This window comes from Molossus molossus, unplaced genomic scaffold (genome assembly GCF_014108415.1).
Source record: "Molossus molossus isolate mMolMol1 unplaced genomic scaffold, mMolMol1.p scaffold_m16_p_15, whole genome shotgun sequence".
In the NCBI taxonomy this organism is placed as follows: Eukaryota; Metazoa; Chordata; class Mammalia; order Chiroptera; family Molossidae; genus Molossus; species Molossus molossus.
This window is the reverse complement of record NW_023425350.1, coordinates 44,053,168-44,071,817: the sequence shown is the minus strand read 5'-3', so window position 1 is coordinate 44,071,817 and position 18,650 is coordinate 44,053,168. Positions and strand designations below refer to the sequence as shown.

The window sequence follows — 18,650 nt, the reverse complement described above, 5'->3', positions numbered from 1 at the left end:
CGAGGCACTTCTCGTCGGCTCCTTCGCCCGGACGGAAAGAGCCGAGCGCAGCCCGAACGCTCTATTAAAATGGCGGCGGCGTCGGCGGTGGCCGCGGCGTCTGGTCGGTGAAGTGACTCTGCTGCTTCTCTCCCCACCCGCCCCCTCCCTCCCTCTCCCCTCCCCCCGTCCTTCCCCCCCTTCCCGGCCGCCGGCGCCTCCGCGCCCCTCCGGCCTGTGCACCTCCCCTCGCCCCCCTCCTCTCCCCCGCCCGCTCCGGGGGCCGCCGGCCCCCTCCCCCATTCTCCTGCTCCCCGCCCCGTCCCCGCCGCCGCCCGCCTTCATCGCCTCCCCGCCCCGCCGGCCGGCCGGCCCCCTCCTCCGCCTCTCTCCCCTCCCCCCCGCCGGTCGGGATCAGTCAGTGCGATCCGAAGCGGGGGAGGGGGGGGGCGGCGGCCGAACGATGTGCGAGAACTGCGCAGACCTGGTGGAGGTGTTAAATGAAAGTAAGTAGCCGCGGCGGCGGCCTGTCGGGGTGCACGGTTTGGGGTCCCCGCGCTGCTTCCCGGCCTTGCCGGGCTGCTGCGGCCTGCGGGAGGCGACAGGCGAACGGGCGGCGTGCGGGCCTAGCGCCCCGGGAAGGTGCGCGGTGGCGCGGCCGCGCGGCCGCTGCGCCGCCTCAGGCCCAGCCTGGCGGATTACCTGGGCGCCCGTGAGGGAGCCGCCGCATAGCTGCGGGCAGGCCGGGCCTGAGCGGTCTCCGCGCTGGGAAAGTTTCCTCATTACAGGTGTCAATTAACGAAGGCAGTAATGAGCCTTTGCCTCCTTTTCCTACTGGGAAGGTGAGAGGAGCTGGGGTCCGAGAACCCGCCTTCCCTCCGCAGTCCGGGACCTCCGACCCCCGGCCGCCCTCTTTGATTTTTCAGCCTGCTGCCGAGGCCTCCCTTACCTGCTAGTGTTCATTAAACTCCCTGGGAAGAGGTTGGTTTTCCCCTCCCCTGGGGTGTGTGTGGGTGTATAAACCCTTCTGCCAGCGCTTAAATACCTGAAAATGAACTATGGTAGTAATGATTGGAAACTTCATACCTATTTTTAAAAATTAATTAATGATGTTTCTTAGTGCACCATGCGTTGTTTTAATGACAAATTCTGTTATTTTGAGGAGAGTGTTGTACCTCATATACCATCCCGGGATAGTCATGGTCTGTCTCCTGGAATAAAAGGCCTTATCGTTATACTTTTGGTTATTAAAGCGTGTTAATGTACGTACATTGATCTTTTCTAGCGAGATTTAAAATTTTTATTCCCGACCCTTGTATGGTGGTATTTTAGCTTAAAGAAATAAGATACATTGCAAGTGAACTACTTCTGGGCCCAAAGGCCTAGTTGGACCAGGTGAATTAGATAGAAGATTAATATACAGAAACTTGAGATTGTTAAGGAAATACTCATTTACCAGCGGCTTATGTGGGTTTTGGATTTGTGTTGTGTGTGGTATTTTGTAAAGACTTTAAAACTACCTATTTTCTTATATGGTTTTTTAAAACACTTGATTTATAAAATGCATCATCTTTTTTTGTATTTGAGTTTTACTTTAGGTGTTTGAATTTCACTTTAATGACCAAAGGCAGTAATAAACATGGAAGGGTACTCAGTTTACTTTCAACTGAATATTTACTTCTTGACAGGTGGAAACAGGGTTTTGCCCACACTTTACAATATTTGTGCCATTCTAAGTTTTCCTGGAATTTTAAGGTTATGTGTATTTATTTTCAAATACTTTCATTTTTGGTACAGGTGGTTTGATGTGCTTATAAGTACTTATTTCAGTTAACTATTCTACATCTCAGATATAAGTTGTGATTATGGCTTTGTTTTGAAATTGGAAAATGAATAGCTTTGCTATCTCATATATTAGGAAAAACGGCTTTTAATACTTTTTTGGTGTTTTTAAAATTATTTTAAACTTGAAGAAAATTAATTTTAAGCACAGTATCTAAAGAAACTGAAGTTAATCTTTATTATTTTTTGAAAAGAGACATAATGAAAGGTTCTATTGAAGATTATTTGGGAACCCTCTAGAACTCTGTTTAGAAGCACTAATAAATGTAGTGGATTTATGAAGAGCTAGAAATAGTTTGGAGAACTGAAGTAGAATTTGGTTTGTATTACTTTTAAGTAAATACAGTTAGTTGAACCAGGTTCACAAAATGTGACCATGCAGACCCTCTAAGAAACCTGTCTTAACAAAAATAGAAAGATTAGCTATTTGTATGAGCCAATGATCTCTAAAAATACTAAGACAGTTTCTTAATATTTCCTTTAAGGGCCAGTTTAAAAATTTGCCTTCTAAACACAATCTCACAATGATAACTTTCTTTAAAAAAAATAAAATTACTTAAGCAATTTTATTTGTAGGTTATACCTAGTTGTTAAAAATTGCTCTCCCCACCACTCCCTGCAACTGTTTTCATTTTTCCTTTGTGTAGGTCCTGTATCTCATTGTACTAACATTTATTCATGACCGGGTAGGAGTGTGATAGTTGGAACTTGATAAAACTTGTTGAAGTAGGATATATGTCTTTCTAGTAATCTGGCTCAAAAATAATCATTAAGGCTTTACTTTTTCCCTCCCATAGGGGCAAAAATGAGCATCAGTTCATTCTTGATTAGAAATTCAGAGCTGCCCTGGCCGGTTTGGCTCAGCGGTTAGAGCATCGGCCTGCGGTCCGGAGAGACCCGGGTTCAGTTCCCGCTAAGGGCACATACCTCGGTTGCAGTTTGTCCCCGGCCCTGGTTGGTTGTGCGGGTGGCGACCACTTGATGTGTCCCTTTCACATCGATGTTTCTCTCTCTCTCTCTTCCTCTCTCTCCCTTCCACTCTACCTGAACAAAAAATGGAAAAATGTCCTCGGGTGAGGATGATAAAAAAAAAAAAAAGAAATTCAGAGCTAAAGTACCAAAATTATGTGCTCAGAATTCATCTCTCAATAGATCGTTTCTTGACCAAGAAAAGAAATAAATGTATCTATATTTTTGGGTGTTAGGTTACAAGTTGATGTTGAAAATGAATTATTTTTTAAAATTACTAAAAGCTTACATCTTTTCAAATTTATAATCTCTGATCAAATTTGAAGAAGTCTGCCTGGACACACCAGTAAATGTACAATCTAAAAATTTTGTGTTTTAAATGAAAGGGTAGACATAAGGTGGATAGCGTAGCTTTGTATCTGATATGCACAGTTTTGATAAGGTAAAGCCTTTAGACAAATTGTTAATTTTAAAATCTTGTAGAATGTAATGTAGTTAAAATAAAAATTGGTAGCAAAAGAATGTAAATAGATTTCTTTTGTCATCAGTTTTTGCTGAGAGTATTAGTATTACCAGTTAACCTCTATTCCTGCTGAGAGTCTGAAGCCGTCAACTCTAACTATGGAACATATATACCTGTATACAGACACAATTTTGCCTGCAGTTAGGGGCCCATTGAAGCCTGTCTGTGGAACCAGGCTAAGGATCCCGTATTGAGGACCCTCTCATCCCCCTTTTTAATGTGATCTTGACAGATACGCTAAAACTTGAAATTACATTTCAAAATAGCATTTGGCTTTAGTATTAGAAAAAACAATCTCAACAATGCTAACATTCGAGTTTCCATTTTCCTTTTAGTGCTTTGTTTTTAATAAGACATTTTAAAAAGCTTGGAATGTATTGAGTGAATTTTGCTACTATCAGTTTGTGGTGTTGCATTTAGTTTGGGAGATCATTTTAAGTTTATAGTTCTAAGCTTGTTTTGTTGAGTTTGTACATTTGCTGCTTTTATAGCTGTTTTTATGAACCAGTTCACTAAGTCCAAGGTATTTCTGGATGTTGAGGAGAAGTTGGCGGCCTGACGTTATGCTCTGGGCCATCACCATAGCTAGCTCACTAGTAAATTGAGGTCATTATTTGCATTGGAGACCAGAGTGAAAAACTATTTGTATGTTTTTATTTATGTATTTATGTGGATTTTATTCTGTGTGTGTGTTGGGTGAATTACAGTTTACCAGTTGTTTAAAATAGACAATTCATTTGTTCGTCCTAACTAGTCTTTGAGATAGGCTGGAGCAAGTATTGGTGTCTCAACTTTAAAGATGAAGAAATTGAACCTCAGAAAGGCTAAGTGGTTTGCTAAAAGATCACCTGTCACCTGCTTAGTTAGTAGCCATATCTAAACTAGAACTCAGGATACTCTGAGCCTGGCTGGTGTAAATTGCTCAGTGGTTGAGCTGTCCACTCATGCACCAAGAGGTTGATGGTTTGATTCCTGATCAGGGTACATGCCCAGGTTGTGAGCAAAATCCCCAGTCGGGGGCATGCAGGAGGCAGCCCAATCGATGTTCTCTCTTATGGATGTTTCTCTCTCTCCCTCCCTTTCTAAAATCAATAAAGAAAAAAAAAATTAAAAGAAAAAGGTACTGTGATACCAGGATTTGCATTTTATTTTTATTTTTTTTTAATAAATTTTTTTTATTGATTTTAGAGACAGCGAAGGGAGAGAGAGAGAGATAGAGACATTGCTGAGAAAGAACATCAAGTGGCCACCTCCTGCCTGCCCCTCCCTGGGGATCTGGCCCACTACCTGGGCATGGACCCTGACCAGGAATCAAACCAGCGACCTCTTGGTGTGTGGTTCGACGCTCAACCACTGAGCCCCTCTGGCAGGACCTGCATTTTATTTTTAAAGCAGAATACTTTATTGAACAGTTTGTGTTGGGTACTTTATCAATTCTTTGAGGTAGGTACTCTTATCACCCTTTTCACATAAGAGAACCAAAGCTTAGCGTCTGTGTAATTTGTGTAGAGTCACAGGACTATTCAGTGGAGCTAGGATTTGAACAAGACTTAATCCCAGGTCAGGCTAAAAGCCCTTACTCTTCACAATTAGTCTATACTGTATAAACTTGATAATCTATTCAAGTGGAGGACATTATTATGAGTACACTGTTTGGCAAAATAAAAAACTTTATATTTTTAGGTATTTTAACAAATTCAGGAGTAACTAAGGTAATTGTACTAGAAATGGGTGGTGATAAATGTAGCTGAATGGGAATTTATCTCTTAGTATTGTTTGTCATTAATGATTTCTTTTAAAAAACTACACATTTTGCCCTGGTCAGTGTGGGTCAGCTGGGTGGAACACTGTCAGTGTACCAAAGGGTCACAGGTTCAATCCTCAGTTGGGCCCCATACCCAGGCTGCAGTTTGATCCCCAGTTGTGGGGTGCTTGCAGAAGGCAGCCAGTCTGTGTTTCTCTCTCTCCCGCCCTCTGTCTCTAAAATCAATGAAAAAACAAAAACAAAAAGCTGAAAATGTGTCCTCAGGGGAAGATAAAAAAAAAATTACACGTTTCTAGGGTTAAAAATTTTTTTCTCTCGCCTAGGTTGGTTTGGCTCAGCGGTTAGAGCATTGGCCCCCGGACCAGAGAGTTCCAGGTTTGGTTCCTGCTAAGGGCATGTACCTCAGTTGCAGTTTGTCCCCAGCTTGGTTGGGGTCATGTGGGTGGCAACCACTCGATGTGTCTCACGTTTCTCTTTCTGTTCCTCCCTCTCTTCCTCCTGCTCTATCTGAAGATAAATGCAAAAATGTCCTCGGGTGAGGATTAAAAAAAAAATTTTTTTTTTCTTTCCTGGTTTTTAGAGAGAAAGGATGGGAGAGGGGAGAGAGAGAGAGAGAAAGAAACATCGGTGAGAGAGAACATCGATTGGCCTCCTCCTGCATGCCCCCCACTGGGAATTGGGCCCACAACCAGGGCATGTACTCTGACTAGAAATCCAACAGGCAACTTCTTGGTGCATGGGTCGATGCTCAACCATTGAGCAATACCAGCTGGGCTTTAGGGTTTTTTAGATAAGCACACAGGCACTAAATAATTAAATCATTAGTCACAACATTTTTTGGTAGGCATTTAATTCTAAAATTTGAACTAATTTTTAAAATTGGAAATTTGATTTCACTACAAAATGAAGTCCCAAATTATGGGTTTTTATTTGCTAAGTCAATGATGCTAAATATCCTCTTAAACCAATTAATATTTAAAATAGTTTTTCTTTTTTTTTGGTACGTGCCCTAGCGGGAACCGAACCTGGAACTCTCTGGTCTGCAGGCCGACACTCCAACCTTTGAACCAAACCGGCCAGGGCTAAAATAGTCTTTCAAAGACAATAGTATTCACAATTTTAATTTATATATATATATATATATATATTTTTTTTTTATCCTCACCCAAGGATATTTTTCCATTTTTTGTACAGATAGAGTGGGAGGGAGAGAGAGGAAGAGAGAGAGAGAGAGAGAGAAACATCGACGTGAAGGGACACATCGAGTGGTTGCCACCCGCACGACCAACCAGGGCCGGGGACAAACTGCAACCGAAGTACGTGCCCTTAGCGGGAACCGAACCCGGGTCTCTCCAGACCGCAGGCCGACGCTCTAACCGCTGAGCCAAACTGGCCAGGGCAATTTATATATTTTTTATGAAGTAATTTATAAACCATAAAGCAGCAAACATGTATACTAGGTTATTAATATGAAAGCTAGCTGCAGAGTCAGTAGTAACTATTGATGACTGTATTCATGAAATATGTTAATGTTTCTTATTTTTAATAATGATAGTATATATCTACAACTACTTTTTAGGTGTATTAGGACTTTTTAAATTTCACAAAGAGGTCAAAAACTTTTCAGTAACTACTTGACCAAGATGTGACAGACCGTAACCAAATGAGCTGGGCTACCTTTCTTTTTCACTTACTCAATTTTTTTTCCTAGTTATAAAGGTTGCGTATTCTCCTTGTAGACATACGGAAAACTCTTCAAGTTTAAGTCTGCCACAATCTTACAATCTAGTGATGACTCCTATTAATGCTTTGAAATATTTTTTCATTTTACTTTTTGGTACACATTTACATTTTTAAAAAATGTATTTTATTTTTTAATTGTTTTTCTTTATTGATTTTAGAGAGAGAGGAAGGGAGAGAGAGATAGAAACATTGATGAGAGAGAACATCAATTGGCTGCCTCCTGTATGTCCCCCATTGTGGATCAGACCCACAACCTGGGCATGTGCCCCTACCGGAAATCAAACTGGTGATCTCTTGGTGCATGGGTAGATGCTCAACCAGGGAGCTATACCAGCTGGGCCATATTTACATTTTTAAAATTGAGAATGAGGGATATGTAGTTTAATATCTAGCTTGTTTAACCTAACATTGTAGTTGATCATCTCCCTTATTAACTCTTGAAAACATATTTTTTGTCTGTATGTTTTCATTTTGTATACAACTTAATATTTCCCTATTATTGTATGTTTATTTCCAGTTCTCTCATATTATAAATAATGCTGCAACCCTGGCTGGGTAGCTCGGTTGGTTACAGTGTTGTCCCCATACACCAAGGTTTCAGGTTCGATCCCCAGTCTGGGCACATACAGGAAGCAACCAATGAAGGCATAAATAAGTGGAACAACAAACCTGTCCTCCCCCACACATGATAAATTTAAAAAAATCTTTTTGTAATGCTGCAAATGATTGTGGGAGGAGGGGAGAGAGACTCTGATTGGCTGCCTCCCCCATGACTCTGGTCCATGGGTCAATGCTCCAACCACTGAGCCAAACTGGCCAGGGCATAAATCTTTTGATACGTCACTTGTGCTTTTTTTTTTTAAATTCTCACCCAGGGACATTTTTGCATTTATCTTCAGATAGAGCAGGAGGTAGAGAGGGAGGGAGAGAGAGAGAGAAACATCGATGTGTGAGAGACACATCAAGTGGTTGCCACTCACAGGATCCCAACTGGGCCGGGGACAAACTGCAACCAAGGTATGTGCCCTGAACCGAACCTGGGACCCTCTGGTCTGTGGGCCGACACTCTAACCACTGAGCCAAACTGGCCAGGGTGATACATCCATCACTTGTGCTTTAAGATAGATTCTTAGAGGTCATTACTGTGTCAGAAATATAAACATATTTTTGTTTATATTACCCTATTGCTTTCCAGAAAGAATATACTGATTTCCATTCTTTCAGCAATGTCTCTGCAACTTGGGCACTCTCTCTTGTGCAGAATATTATCCTTAAAAAAGTGTTATTTTGGCATAATGTGTAATAACTAATCACTAGTAAGTTTAAACACATTTTTATTGGCTATTTGCATTTATTTAATGCATTGCCTGTTTGGGTTTAAATGTTTAGTATTACTTTTAAGAGCTATTCACTTATTAAGTGTATCAACCCTTGGTCATATACAGCATGTATGTTTTTTCCTTTTTTTAAAAAATGTGGTCTTTTTTTAATTGACTTTTTAGACAGAGAGAGAGAAAGAAAAACCAATGTGAGAAACATCAGTCAGCTGCCTCCTGCATGCCCCCTACTGGGGATCGAGCCTGCAACCCGGGCATGTTCTAACTATGAATTGAACCAGGACCTCTCAGTCCTTGGGACAACGCTAAATGCACTGAGCCACATGGGCCAGGCTTGTTTGCTTTTTTATTTTGGTAGTTTTATTTTTTTATTTTATTTTATTTTTTTTAATTTTTTTTTTTTAGAGTTACTTTTTCTTTCACTCTTTTTTTTTTTTAGTCCTCATCCGAGGACATTTTTCCATTTTTTGTACAGACAGTGTGGGAGGGAGAGAGAGGAAGAGAGACTCTGAGAGAGGGAAACATCGATGTGAAAGGGACACATCGAGTGGCTGCCACCCGCACGACCAACCAGGGCCGGGAACAAACTGCAACTGAGGTACATGCCCTTAGCGGGAACCGAACCCGGGTCTCTCCGGACCGCAGGCAGACGCTCTAACCGCTGAGCCAAACCGGCCAGGGCTATTTTGGTAGTTTTAAATACTGGTTTTTATTTATTACCTTTTTTAACCGTCAATCGAGGATATTTTTCTATTTATCTTCAGATAGAGTAGGAGGGAGGGAGAGAGGGAGAGAGAGACAGACAGACAGACAGACATCGATTTGAAAAAGACACATTGACTGGTTGCTTCCCGCACAACCCAGACCAGGGTCAGGAATGAACCTCAACTGAGGTACGTGCCCTTGACTGTAATTGAACTGGTGACTCATTGTTCCTCGGGCTGAGGCTCTAACCACTTACCTTACCAGCCAGGGCTAAATACCATTTGTGTTTTTTTTAATCCTTACCTGAGGACATATTTCCATTTTTTGTTTAGATAGAATGGAGAGAAAGAGAGAGAGAAACATGGCTGTGAGAGAGACACATCAAGTGGCTGCCTCTCACACGACCCAACCAGGGCCAGGGACAAACTGCTACCAAGGTACGTGCCCTTAGCGGGAACCGAACCTGGGTCTCTCTGGACCACAGACCAATGCTCTAACCGCTGAGCCAAACCGGCCAGGGCTAAATACTGGTTTTTAAAAAAATGTTTCATATTGTGCAGCTTCTTCATTGTTGTCTGTCTAAAACACAACATATGATTATGTTGTGTTATGCTTGCTTAAACCGTCATAGATAGCTTCTTTTTTTAAAGTTTAGTTGTTTTTTTCTTTTTCTAATTTTTTATTTAATTTGTTTTTGTTACAGATGTTTCTCATTTTTTCCCCATTGACACCCTCTTCCCCTCTCCCCCCATCCCCAGCTTTGTTGTCCATGTTCATTGGTCATGCATACATGCATGTAAGTTCTGTGGTTTATCTCTTCCCCCACAAACCCCCCCTTCCTCTGAGGCTTCTCAGCCTGTATCCCACCTCCATGTCTCTGGGTTAATTTTGTTCAGCCATTTGTTTAGTTCATTATATTCTACAAATACGTGAGATTATGTGATATTTGTATTTTCTCTGCTATAGATAGTTTTTTATTGCCTGAGAATCAAGTCCTACCTTTTTCGTCTGACATATATATCATAGCGCAGTTTGGCCCAGAGTCATCTCACTTTTTTGTGTGAGGCCTTTTTAAATCTTTTTGGACCTCTCTTAAAAGGACTTATACCTTTTAGTTAGAATACATACTTATATAATAGCTCTTCTTCTTCTTCTTCTTCTTCTTCTTCTTTTTTTTTTAATTGATATTTTTAGAGAGAAACATCTATTTGTTGTTCCATTTATTTATGCATTCATTGGTTGATTCTTGTATGTGCCCTGACTGGGGATTGAACCTACAACCTTGGCATAACCAACTGAACTGTCCAGCCAGAGCTTAGTCAGTATTGACTTCGATAAGAGAGTTTGTGGATGAAGTATGCTGTAGCTGTAGATTATATCATATGTACTGTTTTTTATTACCTTATGCATAAACCAGTAGTTATATCCTTATAAAAAAAAACCCACCCTAATCAGCGATGTTCTAAGTTAATAGACAATGCAAAAAGGCAAAAATTAGTTCTTTTTCTACATAGGAGGTGAGATTTGGGTCTGTGGGATGAAATTTGGCTAAATTACTTGTATTTAGGACTTTATATGCCAGGAAAATGATTGGACTTTGCCTTTTAATGTGATTAACACCTGTTAATGTTATTTTTATTTCAAATTCCATAGAAATTTAAATTTTATTATTTTTAATCCTCACCTGAGGATTTTTTCCATTGATATTTTTAGATAGAGTGGGAAGAAGGGAGAAAGAGTGAGAGAAACATTGATGTGAGAGAGACACATTGATTGGTTGTTTTCTGCTCGACCCTGGGCTTGGGATCGAACTTGCAATCTAGTTATGTGCCCTTCACTGGGAATTGAACCCAGGATTCTAAGGTCCATGGGCTGATGCTCTAACTGTTGAGCCAAACCAGCCAGGGTCAAATTCTATAGAAATTTAAAACAGTCTCTAAATGTAGATTACTCAGTTAATTGAGAATTGATGTACTATAAACCTGGCCTCCTCTTGCCACTTTCCTTACTCTGTTAGAAGACAGGTTTTTTTTCCTACCCTGGCCATAATCTCTACTAGAGAATTATTCTTGCTTACAGCCCCTGGAAGACCCTATGCCCTAGTCATTGCTGCTTAGATTACAGGGAGACTCCTGACCTCACGGATTGGTGGGGCTGCTATAGGTCAATCAGATTTTTCCTGTCAGAATATTTGAACTAAAAAACCAGGTAACTGGAGCAGCTGAACTAGAGTGAATATTTTGGCAAGCTGATGTGAGAAAGGCTGTTCGCAAAAGAGAATTGGAGCAAATTTTTGGAAACAGTTGACATAGAAGTTACATAAAGAGGCAGAAGATAATACCCTGGTGGCTTTCCAATACTTATGTTAGAGCTCATTTTGAGATGTCTCTCCTGTGCATATCATTTTAGTATGCAGCCAAGTGTTTTGATTCCAATATTGTTCCGATGAGCTCTGTTCTAATGGAGATTTGGTATAATCTTTAGCTGTGAGTGCTTTGTTATAATCTGGTTTAGGTTTTTGAAAGTGTCATCTGTAGTATTTGGTGGCAGAAGAAAAACTTAAAAACTCCTGTTATTAATTATTTACCTGTCTATTAGGGTGTTCAGTCTTTCTCCAAAGAATGAAAGTAGCTTTGTTGTTTCTCATTTCTAAAAAGGATATCTGTTTTTTTAGGAAAAAAATCAAACAGTACAGAAAATAATAAAATTAGAATCTGGAACTCCAAAGAAATGATTTATGTTATGGTGAACATCTCTTAAGTCATTCTTTTTTTTTCCCTTTAAATATTTTCTTTTATTTTTTTAAATTTAATTTATTTATTTTTGTTACTGATGTTTCTCCTTTTCCCCCCACTAATTCTCCCCTTCCCCTCCCTCCCCACCCTCTCCCCAGCTTTGTTGTCCATGTCCATTGTTCATGCATACATGCATATAAGTTCTGTGGTTTATCTCCCCCCCCTTCTTTCTTAAGTCATTCTTTGCTCTTTTTCTCAGACACAGTGTTTTATTAAATAAACTGATTACAGGTTACTCTGTATAATTTTTATTAATAAGATGTAAGCACTTTTTCATGCTAATATGAACTTAGGTTATAATTTTTTAAATTGATCTTAGAGAAAGGGAGGGAGAAAGAGAAACATTGATATGAGAGGGAAACATAGATCAGTTGCCTTCCCTATGCACCCCACCTGGTGATCAGAACCGCAGCCTGGGTTTCTGTGCTGACTAGGAATCAAACCTGCCATTTTTTGGTGTATAGGATGACGCGCCATCCAGCTGAACCACACTGGTCAGGGCTGTTACAATTTTTTTTTATCCTCACCTGAGGACATTTTTCCATTTTTTGTTCAGATAGAGTGGTAGGGAGAGAGAGAGAGAGAGAGAGAGAGAGAGAGAGAGAGAGAGAGAGAGAAACATTAATGTGAAAGGGACACATCGAGTGGCCGCCACCCACACGACCAACTAGGACCAGGGACAAACTGCAACCGAGGTATGTGCTCTTAGCAAGAACCGAACCCAGGTCTCTCTGGACTGCAGGCTGACGCTCTAACCGCTGAGCCAAACCGGCCAGGGCGGGCCATTATAATTTTTAATGCCTTAAATGTAGTATTTCATTATTTGTTCATACTGTAACTCAATAAGTCTCCTCGATTGACAGGCATTTGGGTTGTAATATGTGTTTGTGTAATTGTCTGATTAGCAGCTTGAATATATTGAAATCAGGTGGTTGAGTAGCTCATACAGTATATCTAGGAGAAATCTGGCAATATGAAACAAATACTTTATCTTCTAACATCAGAACATCAGTGTGTAGGCTTCATAGTCTTATAGTATTTATTTTAACTCCTAGGTTTGTGGGTCTGATTTAGCAATGTACTACTGGTTCTAAACCACTATAGGACAAAATAGGAGGGTACTTTTTATTCTGGGTAACTTTGCTGCCAGATTTATGAACCATATTTTGATTATTGGGAACAGCTTAGTAATCAATATGAATGTATAAGTAAATGAGCAGTAGTAAGAATACTAGCTCAGAATAAATTGAGACTTAAGAGGATGCTTAAGACAATAGTGCTTTTTAAGTTGTGTTCAAAGTAAGAAAATAAGTAATAAGAGACAGTGGATAGTAGAGTTATATATAAAACATGGTGGTCAGCAGAATGTTGTTTTACTGCCCTTGCTGGTTTGGCTCAGCGGTTAGAGAGCATCAGCCTGCGGTCCAGAGAGACCCGGGTTCGGTTCCCCGCTAAGGGCATGTGCCTCGGTTGCAGTTTGTCCCTGGCCCTGTTTGGATTGTGTGGGTGGCAGCCACTCGATGTGTCTCTCTCACGTCGATGTTTTTTTCTCTCTCTCTCTCTCCCTCCCACTCTATCTGAACAAAAAATGGAAAAATGTCCTCAGGTGAGGATTTAAAAAAAAAAAAAAAGGAATGTTTTACTCTAATAATATATTGTTCCATTTTCCCTTCTGAGAGGAGTCCCCAAACTGGCAGGAAAAATCATGTATTAAGAAAGAATCTAACTTCCAGATTGATGAGGAATAATGAGAGCTTTGTTAGTGGTCTTAAGAATTAAAATCTCCAGGTCTGGGAAGATTCCATCCAGTGAAGATGTTAGAACTGTGGTTTTGTGTTTGTGAAGTTTAGCTCTTAAGTTTCCAGAAGAACAGAAATTGGCAAGAATTGTCTTAGGTTATTTATTTATTTATTTACTTTTAAGATTTTTTTTCTTTATCGATTTTAGAGAGAGAGGAAGGAAGACAGAGAGATAGAAACATCAATGAGAGAGAACATCATTTGGCTGCCTCCTGCACATTCCCCACTGGGGATCAGGCCCACAACCTGCGCATGTGCCCTGACCAGGAATCAAACCAGCGACCTCTTGGTGCATGGGTCGATGCTCAACCACTGAGCCACACCAGCTGGGCCTTAGGTTATTTATTTTTTTCCTCTTCATTTTGGGAACTGCAAGAGAAACTTGCCACTATTAAATAATTAATCAGTAAAGACAAAGAATGAAAAGATAGTAAAAAAATTGACGCCCTGGCCAGTTTGGCTCAGCGGTTAGAGCGTCGGCCTGCGGTCTGGAGAGACCCGGGTTCGGTTCCCGCTAAGGGCACGTACTTCGGTTGCAGTTTGTCCCCGGCCCTGGTTGGTCGTGCGGGTGGCGGCCTTCATGTCGATGTTTCTCACTCTCTCTCCCTTCCTCTCTCTCCCTCCCGTTCTATCTGTACAAAAAATGGAAAAATGTCCTCGGGTGAGGATTAAAAAAAAAAAAAAATTTACATGTCACTAATAAGCAACTTATATTAAAACAGTCTTATTTTTTTTCTTTGTTCTGGAAATTAATATGGTAAAACATGGAAATGCCCCTATAGATGTGACGTAGTTTGACTACATTAAGGCACCCGAAAGAATCTGATGCTATCCTTGAGAAAAAGAGGAGATGTATTCTTTTGTCAACCTGGAGGGACTTGATTGGTAGCAAGCCACAGGATCTTGTCCTTAATTCTTTCCTCTTCAAGCTTTTCAGTAGTGAGCCTTAGTTTATGAACTGTTCCTTGGAGTGGAAAAGACCCTATTTCAAGGGAATGAGAAGGACTTTGGAACCTTTTCCCTTGTTTCAAAAGAAGAGCTTATTTTGATCTGTTTTATTAGTTAGGGTGTAAGATTTCTTTTGGACAGAAAGAGTGTAGCTGTTTATAAATAAGCTTGAAAACCACTCACAATATTATATGGGTGCTCAAAAAGCCAACACAACATGAAACGCTTTTCAAGTATTATAAACATTGTGCCCAGGTTACAGGTGATAGTATTGCAGTGCTTGTGCAGTTGGAATAGTATTGTGTTAAATTATGTACAATGATGATGATCTACTTCTGAAACTATTTGAACACTGTGTAATTTCGTATTTCTTCATTGAGCTTCATAAAAACGATAAGAAATAGAATGATTTGTCAAGGTTACACAGCTAATAAGTGGCAGAGCTAGGACTAGAATTTAGTTATTATTTGTCCTCATTGTACTCTTTATTAACCATGCTGTCTTTTTTTAAACATTTTTTTTTTTTTAATCCTCACCCGAGGACATTTTTCATTTTTTGTTCAGATAGAGTGGGAGGGAGAGAGAGGAAGAGAGAGAGAGAGAGAGAAACATCGATGTGAAAGGGACACATCGAGTGGTTGCCACCCGTACGACCAACCAGGGCCAGAGACAAACTGCAACCGAGGTACGTGCCCTTAGCGGGAACTGAACCCAGGTCTCTCTGGACCGCAGGCCAACGCTCTAACCGCTGAGCCGAACTGGCCAGGGATTTTTTAAAACATTTTTAAAAATATGTTTTTATTGATTTTTTTTTTTTTTTATAGAGAGAGAGAGAGAGGAAGAGAGAGAGAGAGAGAAACATAGATGAGAGAAAAACATTGATTGGCTGCCTCACACCCTACTCGATATTGAGCCTGAAACCTGGGCATGTGCTCTAACTGGGAATCGAACCAGCGACCTCTCGGCGCATGGGATGACAATCAACTGAGCCACACCAGCTGGAAAACTATGCTATCCTTTTTTGTTAGTCCTCAACAAAGGATATTTTTTCCACTGATTTTTAGAGAGAGTAGAAGGGAAGAAGGGAGGGAGAGAGAGAAACATCGATTGGTTGCCTCCTGCATGTGCCCCCACTGGGGCCGAGGATCAAACCTACGACCCAGGTATGTGCCCTTGACTGGGAATCGAGCCCTTGACCCTTTAGTCTGTGGGCCAGTGCCCAACCCACTGAGCAAAGCTGGACAGGGCATGCTGTTTTTTGTTGTTTTTTATAAAAGAAGCTTGCCTCTAGGAGTTGGAAAACTCATGAAAAACTGTTAAAGGAACTATAGAGAGATTTATTCTGACTAAAATGGATTAGGCAAGGTTTCAAAGAAGATGGAAGATTGAACTGGGCCTTTAACTGGTTGGTATAGTTTCTGGAAATGAGTGGAGTAGAACAGCTTTGTGATTTGTGAGGCTCTGCCTGACACATAGCTACTGCTAAGGTTCCTTTACTTGTTTTGTCTTTTTTTTTTTAATCCTTACCTGAGGACATTTTTGCATTTATCTTTAGATAGAGCAGGAGGGAGAAAGGGAGGAAAAGAGAGAGAGAAAAAAACATCAATGTGAGAGAGACACACCAAGTGCTTGCCACCCACACAACCGCAACCGGGGTTGGGGACAAACTGCAACTGAGGTACATACCATTAGCGGGAACCGAACCCGAGACTCTCTGGTGCGCGGGCCAACGTTCTAACCGCTGAGCCAAACTGTCCAGGGCTTGTCTTTTTTTTAAATTGATGTTCTTTGCTGCCACTGTGCCTTTTCTGTACACTTGGAACTTAGCACCTTCCTATGCCTTCAGGTCTTGAGTTAAATCTTATTTTTTCAGAGGGGCCTTTTTTGAACATCCAATCTAAAGTAGTTCTGGTTCTTAACCTTTATAGCACCACAGTTTAGAATTATGCATTTCTTTTTATTTACTTGTTTAATGTCTTTGTGTTATAACACTGTAAGTTCTTTGATTGCAGGTATCTGTTATATTAACTAACCTACATGGTACCCACACATAACTAGGGTTAATACTTATTTGTTAAAATAGCTGGAAAAATATTAAGATCACTGTAGGTGGGTAATGGTCGAGGGGACAGGGGTAGGCTAGATGTGGTGTTTTTCCCAATTTTCTTGGATTTCTCAAATACTCTCATTTCTTGCCTTTGTGGTGTCTTCCTCACTACCCCTTCATAAAAAGATGCTCTATTGGTTTTTTTTTAATACCTTATTTTGTAAAGGTTTTTAAAAAAGTTCCTGAAGATCCTTTGGTATTAACATCCATGGGTTAGAAATCTGAGATTGGGAATTACTTTCAAACCAGTTTAGTACTCTGTCACAAGGACAGAAAGAAAAAACAGCCCAGCCCTGGCCAGTCTGGCTCAGTGATTAGAGCGCTGGCCCACACACCAGAGAGACCTGGGTTCAGTTTCCGTTAAGGGCACGTACCTCGGTTGCAATTTGTCCCTGGCCCTGGTTGGGGTTGTGTGAGTGGCAGCTGGTCGATGTGTCTCTCTCATGTCGATGTTTCTCTCTCTCTCTTCCCCCTCTCTCCCTCCCAAATACAAAAATGTCATTGGGTGAGGATAAAACAAAACAAAACAAAAACAAAAAAACAGCCCATATGGCAGAAGCAACAGGATTTTTTTTAAAAAAGAAGTAACCACGAATTCCAGGTGTGGACTACTTTTAATTTATGGATTCATAACAGTATTAGGACTTCATTTCTTCATAGCTTGCTCTACTGTGCTTTCTTGGTTTTGACCTCAGTTTGTCCCCTTTAATGGTAGCAGAAATGGCTGTTGTACCATGTTAATACCACACTGTTTGGGAAATCATGTATTTATACTACCCAGAGGAAAAGAGAATCTCTTTGGGAAAACATATTGTACAAGAAAGAACATGGATGCTTCTTTTTCTAAAATTTCAGTAGCAAATGGACTTCATATATCATTGGCCTTATTCCTGAACGAATTCAAAGAGGATGGGTTTTAGTTGTCTTAAACTGAATATGACCCCCGTTCCTAAAGCTGATCCCACCCAAACCTCATAGCTGAAAAAAAAAGTATGTGTTTCTCAAAAAAGAAAATTTGCATGTTGTGGCCATGAAGAAAGTGAAATTGTTTCTAGGCAGCAAACACAGGTATGTAGTAGGCTGTGCTATAGTGAAAAAAATTTTCTTAATAGTTTTATAACTTTATTTGATAATCAGTGGTTAGTTCTTACCCACATTGACTATATGTAGATTTTTTAAAGTGATGACGAGTACATAAGTAACATAAAGAGTTTGATGAATTTTCATCTCATGTTTTCTGAACAACCAAACAGGCATATAGTATGGAACATTTCTTATTCCTTTGGCCCAGGCACCTTCATTGAGCCTGGTGTCATTGTGCACATCAGGAGTTTCAACTCCTTCATGGCAGATTTCTGGATCTCTTTGAATGCCTGAATAGCATGCTTCTTGAAGCCCACTCTGTGGATGCACTGGTGAATGTTGATGGTGTATCCTCTGGTCACTACCTCATTGATGGCAGAGTGGCCCTTCTCTACTCTTCTTTGAGGGAACCATTCTGCTGGGCCCAGGTTGGAAAGTTGAAGACCATTTTAAAAAAATATATATTTTTATTGATTTTTCTTCTTCTTTTTTTTTTTTTTTTAGAGAGAAAGGAAGGGAGAGGGAGAGAGATAGAAACATCAATGAGAGAGAAACATCAATCGGCTGCCTCCTGCACGCCCCCCACCAGGGATCGAGCCCGCAACCCAGGCATGTGCCACCTCTTGGTTCACGGGTTGACTCTCAACCACTGAGCCACACCAGCTGGGCGAAAACCATTAAAATTTTTTTTTTTATTGATTGATTTGAGAGAAACAGAGACATCGATTTGTTGTTTCACTTATTTATGCATTCATTGGTTGATTCTTTTTTTTTTTAGTCCTCACCCGAGGACATTTTTCAACATTTTGTTGAGATAGAGTAGGAGGAAGAGAGAGAGAGAGAGAAACATCGATGTGAAAGGGACACATCGAGTGGCTGCCACCCACACGACCCATCCAGGGCCGGGGACAAACTGCAACCGAGGTACATGCCCTTAGCGGGAACCGAACCTGGGTCTCTCCGGACCACAGGCCGATGATCTAACCGCTGAGCCAGGGCAATTGGTTGATTCTTGTATGTGACCAGAGATAGAACCTTTAAAATTTTTTTGTCCT

General features: G+C 40.7%; 1 protein-coding gene across 1 annotated transcript in view; it reads left to right on the top strand.

The window, feature by feature from the left end:
* The first annotated feature begins 53 nt into the window (after nucleotides 1–53).
* Nucleotides 54–18,650, top strand: part of USP34 (ubiquitin specific peptidase 34) — a 255,792-nt gene continuing 237,195 nt past the window's right edge. The window contains exon 1 of the mRNA XM_036262508.1: nucleotides 54–485. Within this exon, the coding sequence (XP_036118401.1) occupies nucleotides 443–485 (43 nt within the window). The 5' untranslated portion in view covers nucleotides 54–442. The remainder of the gene's footprint in view (nucleotides 486–18,650) is intronic.